Source organism: Camelus bactrianus, chromosome 34, assembly GCF_048773025.1.
Source record: "Camelus bactrianus isolate YW-2024 breed Bactrian camel chromosome 34, ASM4877302v1, whole genome shotgun sequence".
In the NCBI taxonomy this organism is placed as follows: Eukaryota; Metazoa; Chordata; class Mammalia; order Artiodactyla; family Camelidae; genus Camelus; species Camelus bactrianus.
This window is the reverse complement of record NC_133572.1, coordinates 7,969,465-7,990,380: the sequence shown is the minus strand read 5'-3', so window position 1 is coordinate 7,990,380 and position 20,916 is coordinate 7,969,465. Positions and strand designations below refer to the sequence as shown.

At 48.6% G+C, this 20,916-nt stretch overlaps 1 protein-coding gene across 1 annotated transcript; it reads right to left on the bottom strand.

Moving 5' to 3' along the window:
* Positions 1–897: 897 nt before the first annotated feature.
* On the bottom strand, positions 898–19,034 carry GPRC5A (G protein-coupled receptor class C group 5 member A). The gene is made up of 4 exons (XM_010946448.3): positions 18,282–19,034; positions 4,182–5,107; positions 2,148–2,206; positions 898–1,864 (listed from the first exon to the last, which is right to left on the bottom strand). The coding sequence occupies exons 2-4, from the start codon at positions 5,098–5,100 to the stop codon at positions 1,772–1,774; spliced, it is 1,071 nt and encodes a 356-aa protein (XP_010944750.1). The 5' UTR covers positions 5,101–5,107; positions 18,282–19,034; the 3' UTR covers positions 898–1,771.
* Between the last annotated feature and the right edge of the window lie 1,882 nt (positions 19,035–20,916).

Sequence of the window (20,916 nt, the reverse complement as noted above, 5' to 3'; positions counted from 1 at the left end):
AGGGAAGGAAAAACATATTTCTTGAGCACCCGCGCTGCCTGTGATGGATGATATACAAGAAAGTGTATTGTTTTCTCCTCACAACAAACCTCATTGGGTTATGGCCTCTTTGGAAAGACTTGAATAGTCTAGAAGGATCTGAATCATTATGTTTAATTCCCCTTTTCAGTATAAAACTAGGCTAATGTTAGTGCAAAGCCATGTGGAAAACAATCTACCAAACCTTCGTGGAATGTAAGTGTCCCTGATTCAGCGTGTCATGGACTCACCTCCAACCTCAGCCCACCCCTCCCCACACCGGGTTTTCTTTTTGATGAGAAACAGAGCCCTGAGGCGGTAACTCCCTCACCACCTTGTAAGTGGCATTCAGTCTCCATGGTTTTTTTTTTCTTCTTCTACTTCTTCTTCTTCACCAAAAAAGCAATTTTCTATGGCCCCATCCCACAGAGCTGTTTCTGGGATTAAGTAAATGATAGTTGTTAGGTACCATGTCTTTTCTGAGAGAGATCATGAACCAATTCTGTCAAATTAGGGATCTGGATCTGTCCCCTCCTACAATTAAACCTCGGGTGAAATGTGAAACGGGCTTTAAGGTCTCCTCCCTGCCTGACCTGGGCTGCCAAACCCCATTCCAAGGTGGCCACGCCTCTGTTTTCCTGGAGCAAAACCTCAGGTCTGTGACCCTTCCTGGCTCCCCCCTCAGCCTTACCACTCACCTCAAAAACTGGGGAAGACACATGTCATCGACATAAGGAGGAGGAGAAACCCATGGAGAAAGGTCAGGTTCACACCCAGTGGCACTGAACCTTGAACTTCAGGTCCCACATGAAGACAAGAGCCTGAGGCTCCCCATGAGTCCAGTGCCCACCCCTCGTCCTGCCGCAGCCACAGTAAAAATAAAGTTGCCTTCACACCTTTATTGCATCTCCAGTGAAGAACAGTGAATAACTTATTTTACAAGGAACACACCCCGGTTTGTAGACAATACCCACTTCCAGGAAGCAGGAGATGAACCTGGGTAAATCTATTTACAGAGGCTGAGGATGGGAGAAGGATCAGTGGCGGGAACTTAGAGCAAGACAGGGCACGTGTCCTCCTGGCAGAGAGACACTGGGCGTGTCTGCGCTGGTGAGGTCTGGAGGGAGAATCCTGGGGGAGCAGTTTGGGGGCTGACACAAGTTTGGGGACAGTGCCAGAAGAGAGAGGTGATCTGCGAATTGGCACTGGGGACCCTATGTTAGGCTGCACCACAGAGATGAGCAAATTTAGGGTGACTTTTAGCCTCTCCTGTCCAGGCAAGGGAGAGGCCAGTAAGTCGGCTTCCAGTGTAGATGTGGGCAGGGTGGGCTGAGAGACAGGCTTCTGCTGTGTGTGCTCAGATGTGCAGCTCTGCCCTGAGCCAAGCGATCCTCGCAGAACCAGCCTTGAGTTGGACGAGTTGGCTTCTGAGGCTGAACGAGCCAGTGTGTGGTCAGATGACCAGAGCCTTGGTCACACACACAATGACAGGGACGGTAGGATAACCCCGAGTGGCCTGAGACTCCCCCTTGAGAGACGTAGCCTAAGTGTGGGGCGAAGGGAAAGACCCACGTGCTGCTGAGAACTGGAGACAGGCACCCTGCTTCAACTCCAGAACAGAAGAATGGCGGCCGGGCCTCCTGTAAGGCTCTGGACAGCTTCCTGAGAAGGCTCGGGACTCAGCCCGCATCCCACAAACCCCCAGCGGGCTCCGCTGACTTGCTGCACTCGTCCGTCCCTTCAGGACGTGTCGTTAACTGACATCTTTCCTTCCTTCGTAGTCACTGTAAGGGCTGGCTCGAGTCTGGGCCCGCGGAATGGAGAAATCCTTCGGGGAGTTTCGATTCTGAAAAGGAAGCATTCAGACTGTGAAACCCGCTCCAATTCCTGGCCATTTCCACCACATTCCAACCTGGGCAGGAGTCGTTTACTTCCCCTTCTCCTAAACCCTCCCCTGCCCTGCACTCCCGTCTCCTGCACTAACCCCCACGAGGCAGATTGCAGGAGAGCAGACACGTAACTCCCAGGGGGCCTCTGGCGGCCATCGGGGTGGCATCGGCATCTGTTCCCAAAGGACAAATGCTTCTGGGGTGCTAACACTGCTGGCGACAAAGGAGAAGCTCATTTACCTGCAGCTGGAAGTGGGTGGAGTAAGGGGCGTAGAGCGTGTCGCCTGTCTCTTCAGTGCCTGAAACAGAGAGGAGCAAATGAGCTTGAGGGCCCCTCCTTCGTGCCCCGACCTGTGCTCACCTCCCGCCGACAAGTGGAGTCATTTATCAAAGTGTGACCCATTATCCATTTCATCCTCTGTCTCCCGAGTAGATGGTCAGTTTCACGCAGGAAGAGACTGTGTCCTCAGGCCCAGCAGCAGGCCCAGAGCAAGCTCCAAACTGGTCGAAAGCATGAATAACTATCCACGTAGCATCACTAGGGAAATGCTTTCCAGAACCTCTCCAGAGGCCTCCCCATCCTAGGACCACTCAAAAGCACATTTGAAACCAGTCTTTTCAGACATAGATCTGGCCAGAGGAACACCTAGGGTGGGTCTCACTGGGGAGGTACTCACTTCCTTCACTGCCCAACAAGGAGGGGGAAATGTTACTGTTTTCTTTGTGAAGGGACGGAATTTGTTTTCTATGTATTTGGGGGAAATCAGAGGGATTAAAACTCGGGAACAAACAAGTCAACACATACACCCATTGTGAATACAAGTTAAAGCAATCCGTTTATTATTTCCCACCAAATTTACCTGTCCAATTGACTCCATAAATACCTAAAATGTTGTCTGAATGTAAGATATTGTGAAGAACACAAGGATGAGCCAGAATGACTCCTGCGCAGAGGATGCCCTTGGAGCACACGGCAGCTACACTTGAGTGTGCAGTGAGACAGACTCTGATCAAAGAGCATCGCAAAGTTCCACAGAAATGCAGGCGGAGCGCAAGGGAGACGGGAATATCTGACTCTGGACAAGAGCAAGAATGAGGAATGACATGTCAGGCAGAGGATGGACACGCCTTGAACCCAGACACACCGGCAGGGAAATGTGGGGACTTGGTTTGTTTGGACTGAGAACACGGCCGCAGTGGTGGTGGTGGGGTTCCAGCTGTGAAAACACTCACCGGGGATAGAGGATTCGGTAAAGGCAGTAGATACGGGGGAGCCAGTGAGATATGTGAGCAGGAAGGGGTGGTGGCCAGAGAAGTATTTTAGGGAGAGTAAGCTGACAGTGGCCCATAGAAGGATTAAGGGAAGGAGGATGAGTTAGGGAGTCTGGGCGTGAGGTGATGGAGTGAAGCCGTGGACAGGAGAGGTGGGGGTGAAATATCCCCTCCAGCCCCCCCCCCCCCCGCTCAAGTTTCCAAGTGCACAGCAGAGGGACCACGGTGGCAGAGACACCAGGAGGTTTCGCACAGCAGGCTTCAAGAGCAGAGGGACTTGCTAGCTGGAGCCAGGAGCCTGGCCTTGGAGGTCCCTCACTCCTGTCCCAAACCTATTCCCCTCCCCTAATTCGGCCCAGAGACCGATGTAAACCCTAGAGACCGATGAACAGATATGTTTCAGCAAAGGCAGCTTCTGGCTATCGGTTTAGCCCAGTGACCCACAACTCCAGGCAAGAGCAAAATTGCCCCTCCCCGCCCCGTGGGCCAGAGACGTGCAGTAAAATGTAGCTCTTCGGGCTAAATCCAAATCTTCAGTACCTTTACGAAGATTACCACTGATTAACGATAAAACAGACTTCTCCCTGCTCTGAGCTCTGTGGTCACTGCACGGCTGGGCTTTATGCCCTCAGATCTGCAAAGGATCCACACTCCTGGAAGGACTGCCTGGTTGTCTTTTACAGAGAATACCACCTCACCCGCTTGTCTCTAGGAACTTCTCTAACCATTCCTTTTCCTTCCCTTTGCTCCATCTTATTTTGATTCAGAGAAACCTGCATGGTTTTATGTAGAAGGTACTAGATAAAGATTCTCGAGGGCAGCTGCTAGTTCTGCCTGTCGCTGACCAGCTGGATGATCGTAAGAAGACCCGAGCCTCGGGGACGTTATCTGTTCTATGAGGAGTGTGCCCTGGATAATCGTGTGTGCTCCTTACAGTTATAATATCCTAGGATTCTCCCCCATCTTTCCACAGGGGATTCTCCCCCCAGCCAGGCTCTGTACCTTGAGTGATTGCCTCTTGAGAGTAAGCTCTGTTCTCCACACCGTAGCTCTTCTTCATGAACTGAGGTTGACACAAAGCATCCTCCATAGGATAGTCCATGGGGTCCCGTTGCTTTGTGAGCAGCCGGAACTCAGGTAAAATATAAGCCAACAGGAAAACCCAGCCACTGGCAACCAAGGCTGAACTGAGGATGGTGTCATCCCACTGGGGGCCAGGGGTAGGGACCAAGAGCAGGGTGATCCACGCCACCCAGATGGCCATGGAGAGCAGCGTGGTGAGGTAGATGTGGGCCCCGTGCCTCTTCCAGCCACTGAAGGAGCCACTGAAGATGCAAGAGGCCGTGAGGAAGGTCAGCGCCATCAGGAAGAGGACGTAGATGAGCAGCATGACAAAGTCCTCGTTGCGCCGCGGAGCGGGGAGCTCAGCGAAGATGTTGACGTTGGTCCGGTTCATGGTGAGGACCACATACTCGACAGCAATGACGTCCTGCACCAGGCTGAAGCCCACGGCCAGGCCCAGCATCACCAGCAGGGAGAGGGGCTTCCTCCCCCGGACCAGCTGCGTCAGGCTGAAGGCATGAACCAGGAGGCAGGAGAAGCAGAGGGAAAAGAAGACACCGAATAGGAAGAAGCGCGTGGGCCCAGTGCCACCGTCGAGTCGGATGATGAAGGCGAAGGTGAGGCCGAAGATGCCCAGCACGCCCAGGAGGAAGAGGAGCTGGGTGGGGAGCACCTTGCGCCTGCTGGGGTCCTGCACCTTGCAGATGAGGACCAGGAGGGTGATCACGAAGGCCACCGAGGTCACAGCCCCGACCCCGGCCAGCGCCTCCAGGACGATGCCCCAGGCTGCATTTTTATCACAGAGCCTGTGGTACCTGGACTCCAGGCTCGAACGGCAACCATCAGGGGTTGTGGCCATTCTGGTCCTGCAAGAAAGCAAGGTTGGGGGTGCAGGTGAGTCTCCCAACGCAGGCACAGAGGACCAAGAACGATTCGGAACCAACTCTGTATATTTAGCCAGGGTTTTGCCCCTGAACTTACAACATGAGATCAAGATACGAACTTTTCCTCCAACTGTGATGGTAAATGCTAAAGGCTGATGAAGGAAAGGCGCATCTCAGACCTCCAGACCTCCCTCCCCACAACTGAACTACATTAACATTTACCCTGAAGCTGGAGAGCCTAGGGCTCTGATGAGGTGTTTCAGAGTCTCATCTCAAAAACTAGGTCACAAACAACTTGCCAGGGTTCCTGGTATTTGGGGCTGGTGTCTTCTTAGGAAGTGGTGACAATGGTAGTATCTAACCTTGACATTAGCCCTTAAATCATCATTTATCGTCCCAAGTTCTTTCCCACATTTGGCCCTGTCTCAGACATTATTTGTAAGCTTCTCGTTCTTGTGGATGAGAGAAGTTATCTGATCTGTAGATTTCTCTGCAGATGCCAGCCTTCCCTTCTCAGCCACTGCGTCCTCTTCTTCAACTCTGTTGTAACATATTAGAAGGTTTCCCCTCCTTAATTAAGGTTTATAAGGATGGCTCTGCTAATCCCAAAAAGCAGTGGATGGAGTCTTCCCTGGCTTGGCGAGCTCTTAATTAGCTGCTTAGGGGGAGGATGTAGTTCAGCAACAGAGCGCGTGCTTATCATGCAGAAGGTCCTGGGTTCAATCCCCAGTACCTCCACTAAAAAATTAAATTAAATTAAAAATTAATTTAAAAATACGGAAAGAAACCTAATTACCTACCCCCCCCACACACACACACACAAAAACAAAAGATAAAAAAAGGAGGAGGGAGGATATAGCTCAAGTGGTAAAGTACATGCTTAGTATACACAAGGTCCTGGGTTCAATCCCCAGTACAACCTCTAAAAATAAATAAATAAACCTAATTACCTTCCAAGAAAGAAAAGAAGGAAGGAAGGAAGGAAGGAAGGAAGGAAGGAAGGAAGGAAGGAAGGAAGGAAGAAAGAAAGAACTCCCTATCTAGCTGTCCTTAAGCTCCCAGGTATGCTGCCTTCTTTCTGCAACCTCCATGTCAATTTTAGACCCAGCTGATTTCCCAAACCCCATGAAATCGAATTCCTAGAGATGCAGGGCACACGTGGGAAGATAAGTTGAGAAACAGGAAGAGAAAGGACTTTGTACATTTCCTCAAAAGAGATGGTTCTCAAATTCCAAAGTCAACGTCAGATAAGATGTCGAAATTCAGGATGGCTGTGGTTTTAACAGCTTCTCAACAAAACCATAATTTTGTTTTCCGAATTTTTTTTTTTTACTGTTTATAAGTTTCTATGACACTATTCTTTTTGTTTTATTGTGAGCTATTTGTGCATGGACTTTTTTATTTTTTTATTTTTTGCTTTAGTTTTTCTTTTCCTGATAGGATTGCTCACTCAACAGGGAAAAGTTCTGAATTGACAACAATACGGTGGGGTGGGGGTTAGAAGATGGGAAGTCTCACTGAGACCCCCTCCATAGAGAAGCATCAGTGAAAGCTTTCAGCTGCTTCTAGTGCCAAACTGGGAGGGAATGTGCAGAAAGAAGTCAGCAAGAAGAGCAGCTGGGACTGAGGAGCAGGAAAAAGCACAAAATATCCAGAGTCCTGCCTCTTCCCTTATAGCAGAAAAAACAGCTTCAAGATCAAACCACAAGGCAAGCACAGCACGGGGGGACACAGAATAAACCATCGCCGGCTGACTGTCCAGGGCAAGTGGACGAAATTTAAACACCTGCTTCCCTTAAAGATGCAAAATCATCATTCCAGTTCGATGAGATGGTCACGTCCCAGCAGTTTTATTCAATAGCAATCAGGAAAAAATTATACACACACACACACACACACACACACATATATATATATACACACACACACATATATATACACACAAACACGCACATGCATTATAACACATACATATACATACATGAATTTTTGATAGATGTTAGAATACTATATGTGTGGTGTATTCAGATAAAATAACTTAAATAATATAAGTAACTTAAATCACTGATAGCTTAAATCTATCTTCCTAATGTAATGAGATTTGCTTCTCCAAGCTTGACTCTGTATTACAGAGTCATTCATTCAACCAGTATTTACTGAGCACTTCTGCGTGTCAATCACTATTCTAGACGCTCAACGGTGAAGGAGGAAACAGATGTCAGACGTGTTCCCTGCTGTGGTAGAAGAGACAGACAGACGGACCTCCTCTGCCACCACTGCCACAGCCTTCCCGTGGCCTTCCCTCACCCAAGGGACTGACACCTGCACTCCAGCCCATGCAGGTGACACCCTGGGCATCCTTACCGCATGCAGAGCACAGAGAAAAGAATGCTTAAGTCCCATCTCCGCAGGGCAGGACGAGACACAGGAGCAAAAAGAGAGGCAGATGCGACTCAAGTACAGGCAACGCCTGAAATCCAGGGACACAAAGTCTGATGGCCTTGCCCTCAGTAGTGTGGGACAGGGAGGGGGACCCCCTAGTGATGCGGAAGTTGCAGAAAGGCTAGAGCCCAGTCAGCGGAAAGACCAGGCTCCTGCACTCTCTTCACTCCCTACCTCACGCTCTCAGATTAACCACAAGGGCGGTGTCCTGCTGGAAAGGTATTTCTCTCACCGTCCCTGCCCCTCCCTGTGCCTTCCCCACCCCTCAAGTCAGTGCTGTTTGTGACAAGTAGTTGTTGTAATTACCTGATTATCATAAAGGAACCTGATGACTCTAAATCTTGAGAGACTGACGAGGTTTTCACCTAAAGGATGGTTCTCGCGCTGCCCAGAGGGACGGTAAGGCAGAGACCTCCTGCCCCCAACTGGGACCTCTGGGGCCCTCACTTCCATGCAGCAGTGCAGCCAGCGCTTGTGTCCTGGGGGCTCCTGGGACCTCTGGGCCCCTCACTTCCGTGCAGCAGTGCAGCCAGGGCTTGTGTCCTGGGGACTGCTGGCGCCCACTGACCAGGGTCTCACACTGTGAGCAGGTAAGGTAGGGGTCTCCAGAGAAAGAGAAGCAGGCGTGGCTTTCTTGGCATAAGAGAAGCCATTTTTGGCCTGAGCCATTTTGCTTTTTTGTTGTCTGTGTGTGAGTGCTTTTATTGAAGTGTAGTCGATTTACAATGCTGTGTTAGTTTCTGGTATACAGCATAGTGATCCAGCTATACATATATACATTCTTTTTCATTATAGGTTCTCACAAGCTATTGAATACAGTTCTCAGTGCTGTACAGTAGGACCCTGTTGTTTATCAATTCTACTCATACATGGTAGTTTGTATCTGCTAATCCCAAACTCCTAATTTATCCCTCCCCTCCTCCCAGGGCCTAAACCTTACTTGTCCTTGAACAGGTATCAGTAATTAATGTTCTTAAGGGAACAAAAGAATGCAGGAACAGTCTTGTCTGTTATCAGACAAGAGAAGTAACAATCACGAAGATAATACATCAATTATAAAGATTCCCAGGTCTGCTTCAGTGGGATGGGTTAGCCTGAAGCACTCAACCACCGGTTCAACTGGACCCTAAGGGAGGAAGATGACCTTTCCCAAAGCTCATGACCTCAATCAACTAAAGCCTGGACTCTGTCAACCGCCCAAGCCCCTTCATGAATATGCATGAACCTTCGCTTAAAAGGCCCCCAGTTTTGGGGGGAAGGTATAGCTCAGTGGTAGAGCAGATGCTTAGCATGCAGGAGGTCCTGGGTCCAATCCCCAGCACCCCGGTTAAATAAATGAATAAATAAATCTGTAAAAATAAACAACAACAACAATAAAATAAAAGGAAAAAATAAAAAGGAACAAAAAAAAACTTCCCGTTTTGTCCTATGGGGAGATAATACTTGGGAAAGATGCCTGGTGTTCCCCTTTCTTGCTGCGCGAAATAAATCTTACTCCCGTTCTTTGGCCTGGTTGCGCCTTTTGGCTCGATACCCACCAAGAGGCGAACCCAGTTTTTCAGGTAAAAACACAAGCAACAAGCAGTGAGGATGGAGAGGAGAGAAAGCCCATTTCCCCCAGTTTCACTTCACCTGCCGCCCCTAACCATGCCGGGGAGATGGAGAAACAGCCCCTGAAGTATCTTTAAAACACTTTTTTTTAATGCTCAAGTTTTTATTACAGGAATTTTCAAGTATACTAAAAAATAAAGAGACGAGAATACTGGGGGCCCACGTACTCATCATTTGGTTTCAAAAATAACGTGGCCACTTTTGCTTCATCTATGTCCCCAACCTATTCACTGGACTTTTTTTTTTTTTTACAGAGGTGCTGGGATTGAACCCAGGACCTTGTGCGTGCCAAGCACATGCTCTGCCACTGAGCTATATACCCTCCCACGACTAGGTATTTTTTAAGCAAATTCCAGACATCATATCATTCTATGCATAAATACTAAAAGATAAAATTTTCTTTTAACTTAATCCCACTTTAAAAATTAACAATAACCCTTTAATAGCAAATATCCAGTTAGGGTTCCTCTTTCTCAAATCTCTCACTAACATCTTTTTTTAAAACTGCTTAGTAAATATTTTTTTACCTGAGTGACTATAATTTTTTGGAATAATCCTTTTAAATTCACCCCTCTTAGCCCTCCCCCACCCCTTCCCCAGCACGACAGGGACTGCGCAACGGGTCTGCAAGGTCTAAAACCTTTGCATTTTGTTGGATGAAAAGATAACTCACCCAACTCCCTAACAAGCAGGTCTGCCCTGAGAAGCTGCGAGGTGACCCAGGGGGTGGCCCAGATGGGCCGCCAGGAAGGTGGCCGGGTCCTGAGCAGCTGAGGACTTCTAGAAAGCAGAGTTGGAAGACGAAAAGGGAAGAAATCAACATTTGGGAATAGAAACTGCCAGGAACTAGAGCGACAGCCTCGGAGAAGAACGGAAGGGCTGGAGCAGGAGAAAACGGCACGAGGCCAGCGGTCACGTGGACGTCATTTGTAGCCAGAATCAAGAGTGGAGAGACCTGGGGCCCAGCCCAGAAGGAACTTGCTCCTACAAAGACTAAGCGGGGAGGAAAGCAACAATGGACGCTCAGACTTGCTCTGAAGGGGCGGGAACGTCTCATAACTCACTCTCACCAGGATCAGGCCTGGTTGTGCACACCTGGCTTGTCTAACCCTCACGACCACCTCAACCTGCAGCTCAGTTTATTACTCTCCCTGTCCTACAATTACAGCAAGGTAGCGGACGCCCCAGGGTCACACTGCTAGTAAGAGGAAGGGCCAGGATTCAAACCCAGATTCTAACTCTATCATAGGTCTTAACACAACACAGTACAACCCCTTTAAAGCTGTGGGGGGGACCTGCCAGTTAGAAATGGGGGTGAATACACAGGCACTTGGGCTGCTTTAGGTGTTGAGCTTGGGTTAAATCCGCTGAGAAGCACAGCCTGCCCTGTGAACTGCTCCCACTCCTCAGAGTTATGCATACCCTCAAATTCCTACCTGGTAAAGAAATGACTGTATTTACAGACTGGCTGTGTGTGCCCTTCTGCCATAGAACGGGCAGGAAAGGAGGGTGTGTGGAGAAGATGAGGAAGTGGGACAGGAGGCATCCCAGGGTCTCCCCGTTTGTGAACCCAAGGCAGTGGCATAAAAGCCAACTTAAGACCTAAGATCTACGGAAAGTGGCCCATCACCCAGGTCTATCAACTCCACATGTGCATTGTCTCCTGAGGACGTCCACTTCTCCCAGCCCTAAGTCAGCCCACCATCATCTCTGCCTGGACCAGTTCAGAAGCTCGAGCACTCCATCCCCAGGTTTGCCCTCTTCGAGTCACTCTATTTGCAGCCAGAGAAAGAGCCATCACCTGCACAAGGCGTAAGGCTCTACACCCCCAGCCCCTGCCTGCCTCTCCAGCATCATGCCTCCCCACGCCCTCCTCCTGGTCCAGTATGCGTGCTTCTTAGTATCCTCCAGACAACCCCACCATCTCACTTCAAACATGCTGTCCCATCTGCATGGACTTTCTCCCCCACGACCCCCAGGATCCATCCCCTTAGAGGTCCCTTCTTCCAGGATGCTTCCCGGGCTGCCCTAGTCTAGTGAGAGACGCATCCCATGAACTCCCTGAGAGCCTCCACGTTTCCTGCCATAGCACTGATCACGCAGCCCTGCAGTGCCTGTTGGTGAGTCTGTTCCCCGCTAGATTCAAAGGCTCAATGAAGGTGGACACTGAGCTGTTAAATGTCTCTCCCCAGCCTCTAGCTCAGCGCCTGAGGCTGGTGGGCGCCTTGCCAGGATGCAAGAGTGAGCCTGCAGACAGAAGTGGAGTCTAGTCTGGTAGAATAGGGGCTGCTCCCAAGACACGTGGGGTGAGTGGCACCAGGCTTCCTCACGAGCCCCGTCTGCATCCTCAGTTCCAACCCCGTTGCTCCTGTCCTCTTCATGTGGGTCTGATGTAGGAGCTCTGGCCACGTCTGGACTCCTATCTGAGGAACTCCAGGTGTCTCCTGGCAGAGCATGGATCCTGAGGTGTTCCCAGTAAGCAGGGAGACTGCAACCCAGTCATTTGCTCCCACCCAATTCCCGGATGACTAAACCCTGCGCTCTGGAGGAAGATGATGAGGTTTTAGTGTATGTAGCCTCTGGCTTGGGACCTGAGAATGGACTTTGAGTCATAAGGGTGAGAACCCCTTCACTTATTACAGCTGCTGACCCACACACCCTGTCCGGTAATCCACTGACACCCACAACAGAGACCCCGAAATCCCTTGGCGATGTCTTAAACCCTTTTCGGATGAGTCAGGGCCTGACCAAAAGGTTAAAACAACGAAAGAGGGAGGAAAGGGAGAGGGAAGGAAAAAGAAGAGCCAGAAGTGGGGGGAAGAGGGAGAGGAGAGGGAGGCAGGGAGGGAGGGAGGGAGTCACTGGGCTCAGTTCCAAGCCATCTCTGACTCCACGCCTTTAGGAAAGAGGGGTTTCAGCGGCCTCTGTGTGCAGTACTGTCTCCTGGAGTCTCCATCCTCTCCTCTGTAAAAGGGGGCCAGGTGCTGAGCCAGGCAGTCTGAGCCCATTTCCAGCTCCGAGGTTCATCCCACTGGGGAGCTCCTTGTAGACAATTTCCAAATCTCTTTCTCCCTCTCCTTCATCCTCCTTCTCACCCCATCTCCTGTCATTAAAAGACTATGTGCCACAGACTCCTCACCAAACCCCAAACCAGGACTGGAGGTGAGGTGGAAGGGTCTGAGAGGGACACTCACCAGCAGGACAGAGCCGCAGGGGTCCGGGAGCAGGACTGGCCCTAGAGTGACCTTGACCCACTGATTGATGTGCAAGGACACATGCCAGTTTGGGAGGGGTCTCCCAGCTTCTCCTTTCCAGCCTTGGAGACCCCTCTTTTCCCAGAGAGGTGGGGAAGGTGTCGAGTTACCTATGCCCAGGCCTAGAAGGTTGCCCAGCTGGCTGTGTGCAGCCCTCCCTCCCCAGGTGATCTGAGCGTGAATTACCTGCCACCCTGGACCTGGCCCAACGATAACCTTACGTTCCTCCTTGCGAGATTTATCTTCTTCTGTCGTCTGAAAAGAAGAGGGCTTTACTGACCTCTCAGCATGACTGCCAGGGAACGACATCCAGAAACTCAAGTGCTAGTTGAAGCTAAGCCATCCCACCAGCCCAGCCAGGCAAATCTGTGAGTAGCATTTTAATTTTCTCTCTACTCTGGAATTGCCGCATTCAATCAGTAGTAATAACAATAGTCACAATATAAGCGTAACTAAAACTAATGGCGACTGTTACCACATACAGAGCCCTCTTGTGAGCCAGGCTTGATGCCGCATGTTTATGTTTTTATATGTATTCTCTTATTTACTTGTTTTGACATCTATTACCTCATTTAATATTCCTACAACCCATTTTGTAGGTGAGAAGGCTGACTCTCGGAGAGATAAAGTTACACAGCCAATATAACATAGTTAGAAAGCATACCCCTTTAAGAGTAGTCCTAGTTAGAATTTAATCTTTTGTTTCATCTCTAAATCACTCTTACAGGCACTGAAGCTTTTCTCCGACTCCAGCCTCTCTCTATTTAAACTATCTCTAAGAAATCTCCGAAGCAAGCAATCCTGCATGCGTGCAATCTTCCTGTCAATCAACAAACATTTGCCTACTTTGTGCCAGGTACTATATTAAGTGTACAAACCTCGCATACCAAAAGTGTGGCTTCTGCTCCTGGGAGGACCAGCAGAGTCACAGTGACACACAAGTAAGGTTACAGAGTGTGCAGGAGATGCTGACGGCATGCAGAAAACAGTGGCCCACTTTACCTAATGGGTTTTTTTTAAAAGGCTTCAGAAAGGAGACCAGGCAGATGAGGCTAGAAAAATAGGCAGGGAGAGGTGGGAGATTCTTAGGCAGGTAGCAGCAAATGGGGTTTAGAAATCCAGGCTTGTGAGAGATGCCCAGCTTGGCTTCGCTGAATCTAAGATGAATATGGGACATGCTCATGGAGGAACCCAGGATTGACAAGCGCTAAGTCTCCTGGGAGTTTACTCTGGACCACACACAGTATCATTTAATCCTCACAAAAGCCCTCTGGTTATGCCCCCTTTTCACAGTGGCGGAAACGGAGGCACAGACATTAAATAACTTACCAAGACCACATGGCTCTTAAAAGCCAGGTTCCATGACACCCGCTTGTGCTGACTCCTCTGCACGGGGACGTGGACGTGCTGAGCCTCAGGCTCAGAAGGGGTCTGGGCTGTGAGCACAGGCTGGGGGTCATGGGCCCATAGCAGGGACCCCAAGGCTTTGGAGGAGACCAGATCACACGGGCAGCTCATACGGGAGCAAGAAGGCCAAGGACAGAACCCTGGGAACACCGTCTCATCCCAGCAGGAGTCAGAAAAGGATGTTAAAAAGAAATTGCTGGGCTTAATCCAAGAAATAAGCCCAGGGCGGGGGAAGGGCATAGCTCAGTGGTAGGGTATGTGCTTAGCCTGCACGAGGTCCTGGGTTCAATCCCCAGGACCTCCATTAAAAATAAATAAATAAACCTAATCACTCCCCCCTAAAATAAGTAAATAAATTAAATTAAATAAAAACAAAACCAGAAATAAGCTTGGCTGGTTTCCCAGATGCCAAGGAGCAAACTCCTTCCCCCCCCCCCCAAAAAAAAGAGTGCTCAATAGAGTTAAATGCTATAAGGGGAGCAAAAAGAGAAGCCTGGGAAGGGGTCTTCAAGTTAAAAAGCGTATCAGCTCCTTTCTGTCTATCAAAACAGATTCGATCTCAGTTTGAGTTTCCAGGCTTTTCTCCAAATGGTCCTCCCACCCACCCACTTCTTCCTGCCTTCCTAACTCCCTTCCCCACATCTATGCGAGGCAAACAAATCTGCCAAGAGTATTTTCTATCCGGAAGGATACTGGAGCCTAAGACCAACCCTCACCAAGTCACTCCTGCTCACGCATTATTCTCTTTGCCAGGAAGACCCTCCTGCTCCTAGCCACAACCCATTTATCGTATTTCTTCAGAACCTTGGTCCAAAACTTACCTCTCTCTTGAGGGTTTTTTAAATTATTAGTCCCATCTCATTCTAAATTTGTAGTTCTCCTCATAGCTTTTAAAATTAAGTATTCATCCACGCTCAAGTTATTCCATATGTATGTTACATGTTATAGATTGACACCAGTTCTGACTGATAACATCAGCGCCTATCAGATAACAAGTTTTCGAGGAAATAGAGCAAATCTTCTATTTGTTGGTGTCTTTTTCACTATGTGCTCTGCACAGAGGTTGCTGAGCAAACATTTTGGATGAAGACTGACTACTGAATATAACTCAAAACAATGTATTTATTAGCAAGTGTGAGTAATGGGGAGGAAGAATTTTTGGAGATGAATATGAGCTGATGCTAATCCTCATATTTTTATACAGGCCAAGTTAAAGACGAGGGTGGGGTCGCACAGAAGTGTCTCTGAGCTAAGTGAAGGATTAGTTATAGATGGAAAGTGTCTCCAGGGGAATCTCCAGGATCCCCTCTTCTGGGTAAGCCATCTGAATTCTGATGACCTAAACGTGATGCATCAAGGCAACCGCTTATGAATAGCATCTGAATAATATCACTGGGTTGAGTTTCTATCTAGTAACTGGGAGAAAATAAATCGTTCTCCCACCACGGGCAGATCTAAACAAGCATAACCACACTCTTCATCCCAATTTCTTCACTTTTGGGTAGCTCTGCTTTGAGGGATACTAGCATCTTCCTCTATTCTAAACAAAGCAAGTGAACTTTAAATTAATATAAAATAAATTACTGAAATAGAAAAATAAAATACTGGAAATCACTTTTCTTTTTTTAACTTAAAGAGTTTGAACAAAACTTCCAAATCTCTTAGGCCCAGAATTTTAAGAAATGAAATTTCCAGAAAATAGGTGGATAAAGTGAAGTCCTCTCCTGGTATACTATCTCAAAGCCTCAAAGGCACCTTTTAAGTATTTTATTTCAACATATAAAGGTACCATATTGACGTTCCCAGGCTAAACTTGTCATTTCTCCTTACAAGCCTGTATTTCCAAACCCTAAGAATTGTACTACCCTATGCTCAAGTGTACCTAAAAATACAACATAGACTATCTAATGTGGGAGATGATGGAGAGAGGAGACTGCATGGCCAAAAATTAGATGACAACAGCAAGCAACTATTCTTACAATAAATGTAATGGAAACTTTTTTATTATGAAAAGACTGAATTTGAACCATACTATACCTATTAGAACCTCACCTAAAACAACAAAAGTCAAAAAGTTGAAAGTAAAACAAAGGAAAAGATGAAAATAAATGCAAAAAAAAAAAAAAAAAGCCATACTAACAGATGATGTTTATTTAGCAAGTATTAGGTTTCAGGTACAAGTGTAAATACTTGCTCAAGGTGAGAAACTTAAGTAAGAGTTGAAGTATTAAAATCACACAAAGTTTAGTCAAGGCAAAAAGCTATTATAGTGACCAAAAAGCTCTTTTTTAAAATAATAATTAAGAAAAAAAAAGAATACCCTACACTGAAGACATGACCATCATAAACTTCTATGCACTGAACAACATAGCACCAAAATACACAAAATAAAAACTACTAGAGATACAAGGAAAAATCAAAAGAAATATTATGGTTACAGCAGACTTTAATACTTCTTTATCAGTCCTCAACAGATGAAATAGGAAAAATAAATGGTAAATTTTTATAAGTGTTCTATGAATACTTTAATCAAAATATGATCTATTTCATATTTTATTAGATCTCTATTATTAATTATGTAATTCAGATCCTCTATATCAGTGATCAGCAAACATTTTCTGTAAAGGGCCAGATAGTAAATAGTTTAGGCTTTGTAGGCCATTTGTTTATATCTGAAAGCAGCCATAGATAATACATGGCAATAAGCCTGACTGAATTCCAATAAAACTTTATTTATTAAAATAGGCTGTGGGATGTTTCTGGCCGGGAATCTAGCTTACCAATCCTTTCTATATGATTTCTTCCATTGATGTGATCATGGAACATTTACAAAAAGCATATTTTAGACCACACACAAAAAACTCAAAGTCTAAAATAAAAAATGTACAGACTATATATTCTGACCACAAGGCAATCAAAGTAAGAATATAAGTCAAAACAAACACACCAAACTACTAAGAAAATTATAGACTCCTCAAGCAAAAACACTATTCAATTCATTGTTTTTAAAGCCAATACATCATTTCCTCAGCTCAATCTGTGGATTTTTAAATGGCAGTGGACCTGAAGACAAGCCCCCAGAAGGAGAATAAAATCAGTCAAAACTCTTCTTTACACCCTGTCGTCATCAATTCCCAATGAGGAGTGGAATACAAAGACGCAGATTCCAAAGAGGACTCCCAAAGAGACCCACGCAGATGGAGAGGGGCTAGAATCTCAGCCCTGGGAGGGGGCTGGGGGCCTTTCCAAGACCCACTAGGAGGGACTCAAGGCCTAGCTCTGGCCCGCACACAGCTACAGGGCCTGCAGAGCTGATGAGAACTTGGACTTCCTGACTCAAGGCTGAGAGCACTCCCCAAGAATGTTAGCCCTTCTGAGTTCCGCTCATTCCCGTCAGCCCTGGGAGCACCCACCTCTCCACTCCCCAGGTGGCGCCTATCTCCTGGAGATAACCTCTGCTGACCCTCTCCCGCCCTCCCCTCCACTCTGCATTCCTTCCCTCTTCCCTTTCCTAGCACACAGACCTAGGGGGCAGAGTTCTGACCCCCATCCTCGCCCCTCCCCAGGCCCAAGCCCATTGTATCTGAAGTGGCTCAAGTATTCCTTTTCTGGAATGAGCCCACAGCTGAGGCTGATTCAGCCAAACCCTTCAACAGGTGTGGCATTTACACCCTCTGAGGCAAAAATCAGCCTGGAAAGAAGCTGGGCATGGAAAGTCCTTCAAATTCCTTGATTCTGAGCTGTCTTCCCCTTCCTTCCTCCATGGATGTTTAAGGGACCATCTTGGACAGTTCGGGGCCATTCCCTGGGTCCTATCTAGTTGTTGCCTATCTGTTACTGGACATTCAACCCTGGGGTCCAGAGCAACTCAAGGGACATGAGAGGATGACATGCTGTGGAGCTGAGGGCCCACACTCACGTCAAGAGGTGGCTTCTAGAATCTACTTCCCAAAATTCAGAAGGGCACGCTTGTCATGGAAGAACAAAATAAATGGACACTTTGCAGTACCTCAGTGAAGTAGCAGTGGTCGCCACCTCCCTCCTCCTGCCAAGCACCCCACCTCCCGCACCCCACCTCAGTCCCTGCCATTCCTCTAGATCTTTCTCTCTTTTCTCTTCCCCTCCGCTGACCCCTCAACTCACCTGCCTGGCCAGGATTCCACCTACTCTGAGTTTGTTCAGTGCGTTTGAGCAGAAACTATCCAGATTGTCGTTCTGCTCTCTGCCTCTATCTTAGCTCGGGAAGCCCAGAGCGGGGGAAGTTTGAGTTGGGATAACCTAAAGGAATTCTTTTCTTGGGACTGTTTTTTCTCAGAGCCAGCTGCAGTCCACACCAGGATTTCTCTCCTCTTTATCCCCCCGCCCCTCGGGGGCCCGCTCTCCCCCCCGAGGACTTCAGTGCGGAAGCCGGGCGCGCTCGGGGCTCGGCGCGCCTCACTTACCCTGGTGCCTTCGCTCTGGCGCGTGAACTTGGCGCTGCGTCCCACGCGACGGAGGCAGCGCGGGAGCCCCTCGGTGCTGCGGGAGCCCGCGGGCGGCGATCCCGCCCTCGCGGCGCCGAGCAGTTATAAAGGCTGCTGTCGCCGGAGGGAGGGAGCCTGGGAGCGAGGGGGTGAGCAGAGGGACAAGGGGCGGGAGAGGGTCAGGGGGAGAGGACACGCCTATTCCAGTTCCACGGCACTGCATGCTGTTATGAAAATAAAGTCCCCGTGCCAGGGAATGAGCCAAAAGTCGCCTGACGTCAGCAGCACAGTCACCCTCGGAATAGGTGGTGGTGGCGATGGTGGGAGGAGGGGACCCACCCGGCCTGCCCGGCCCATCAGGCTGCTTGGGAAGTCCCCGGACACCGGGTGAAAAAAGGAATCAGAGGGGACCGCTCAGTGTCCGCCTTGCAAGGTGTCACCTCGGGGAGGGAGCCACATCCGCCCTCCCCGCTGGGCACCCCGGTCGGCCAAGGGCGAGCGCCAGGCCGCTCGAAGCTCCTGTGTCGCTCCCTGGGTCCCAGGGGAAGCCGGGCGCGGGAAAGGAGGAACTGGCCACCGTCTCGGGTCCCCAGTCAAGGCAGAGGCCGAGGAGAACCTCGTCCCGGGGCCCAGGGTCAGCTCCGCTACTCCGCTCCTCGGAACTGTCCCCAGATGAGCGCCATTAGCGCTGCCCCGGGGCGGGGAGATCGTTATCGCTCTGCTTTCCCAACCACCTCTTTTAAAGCCTCGGCAATGCAAGTGGAGGAGAACGCGGACGCCAGATAAAATTATGAAATAAAGGAATTTGCCTTTGGTATCTGGTTCCCCCTCCCTGGGCTGCCCACACCTCTTCCACGATCAAGCCAATCCCCCTGAAACATGCCTTTATTGACTGGTCAAACAATCCGGGGGTGGCTGCCTCAGGCCAGACTCCACCCCGCTGCTTTGGGGGCGGGGCGCTGCGTGTCCTTGAGGTGCTGGTTAGGGCAGCTGGTCAACTAAGCTGGGGTACTCTATATGTAAATGGACCTGGGGGTGGGCAGGCCTAGGGCTCCCCAGCTTTCTCCTCAGGTCCCCTAACACCTGAAGTTTCCAGAGTCTAATAGGCTTTTTAAAGGTGACTTTTGAGAGACAATGCCTTTACCTTTGTTAGGTTTTTATTTCAGTCCCAGGAAACCACAGCCAATGTCTTGAGTCTTGGAACACATCCCTTGAGGCTTGCAGCCCAGGGGTTTAAGTCTGCCTGCTCCCCAGGAGTGTGTATGTGTGTGGGTGTGGGTGTGACTGTTGGGGACTGGAAGTGACAGTGCTTTTCAGTGTGCGCCATCTGCTGAATCGTGTCTCCCCTGTGGACCTCAGTTTCCAATCTGTTAAAGGAGCAAGCTGAACTCTTCAGCCTTGTCCCATAAATATGTCATTCAAGCCACGAAGGAGAGCCACATGTGTAATTTAAATTTTCTAGCAGCCACATTAAAAGACGTAAAAAGAAATGGGATTAATTTTAATAATATATTTTATTGAACCCAAGAGATCCCAGACATTATCCTTTCAACATGTAATCAACATTTCTGAAATATTAAGGAGCTAATTTACATTCTTTTGTTTCAGATTAGGTTCTCAAAAGTCCAGGGTGTGCTTTATACTTAGAGCACTGGCTGATTTGGACCAGCCACAGTTCAAGTGCTCAAAAGTCCTGTGTGACCAGTGGCTGCCACGCGGGAGAGGGCCATCTCTAAGGGCTTCCCAATTCCAGTATTTTAGGAGTCTGGATCACCAAGACTAGGGTGAGGTTTATGACATCAAGAAAAAGATGTCAGATTATACTGTATAGCACAGGGAAATATATACAAGATCTTGTGGTAGCTCACAGTGAAAGAAAATGTGACAATGAATATATGTATGTTCATGTATAACTGAAAAATTGTGCTCTACACTGGAATTTGACACAACATTGTAAAATGACTATAACTCAATAAAAATGTTTTTAAAAAATTCAAACACTACAAAAAAAAAAAAAGAAAAAGATGTCAAGTCGGAGGAGGAAGTAAAAACAGAAGGGTCATGACTTTGGGGATTTTTCCCGCACCCCCCCCCCATCCTCTCCCCAAGAGGCATCTTGTTTTTTCTGTTCCTTGTTCTGGACTGAGGTCTGTCTGGTGGGTCCAGAGCTGTGTGCAGGAGAGCTTTGTGGGAATGCTTGTTTTGAAGCGTTCTTTGGTCACCATGTCCATTATTCTCCACTTTTCTGTTAACTTGAGACTTCCCACCTTGTCCTCTCAGCACTCTCTCCTCTACCCTCCTCTGAACCTCCTTTTCTCCTCCCATCCCTTTGATACACCAGCCCAGCACCAAGCCAGCCATGCCTGGGGTGAATTACCCAGGGTACAATGTTTAAGGAGGCACAGGGGCATGGCGGACAGAGGAGGATGGGATAGCGGAGTAATTCTGAGATGCCCCTTCCCGTCCAGAAGCCAGGGAGGGACCCAGTAGACGAAATAATTCTTTTGCTGACGGTCCACAGAACAAGGCTGAGGCCCTTGGAAATCAGTAGGAGAAGGACCACAGATGGAGTCTAGAGACCCAGGTATGACTCACCTCAAGTTCGCCTCCTGAG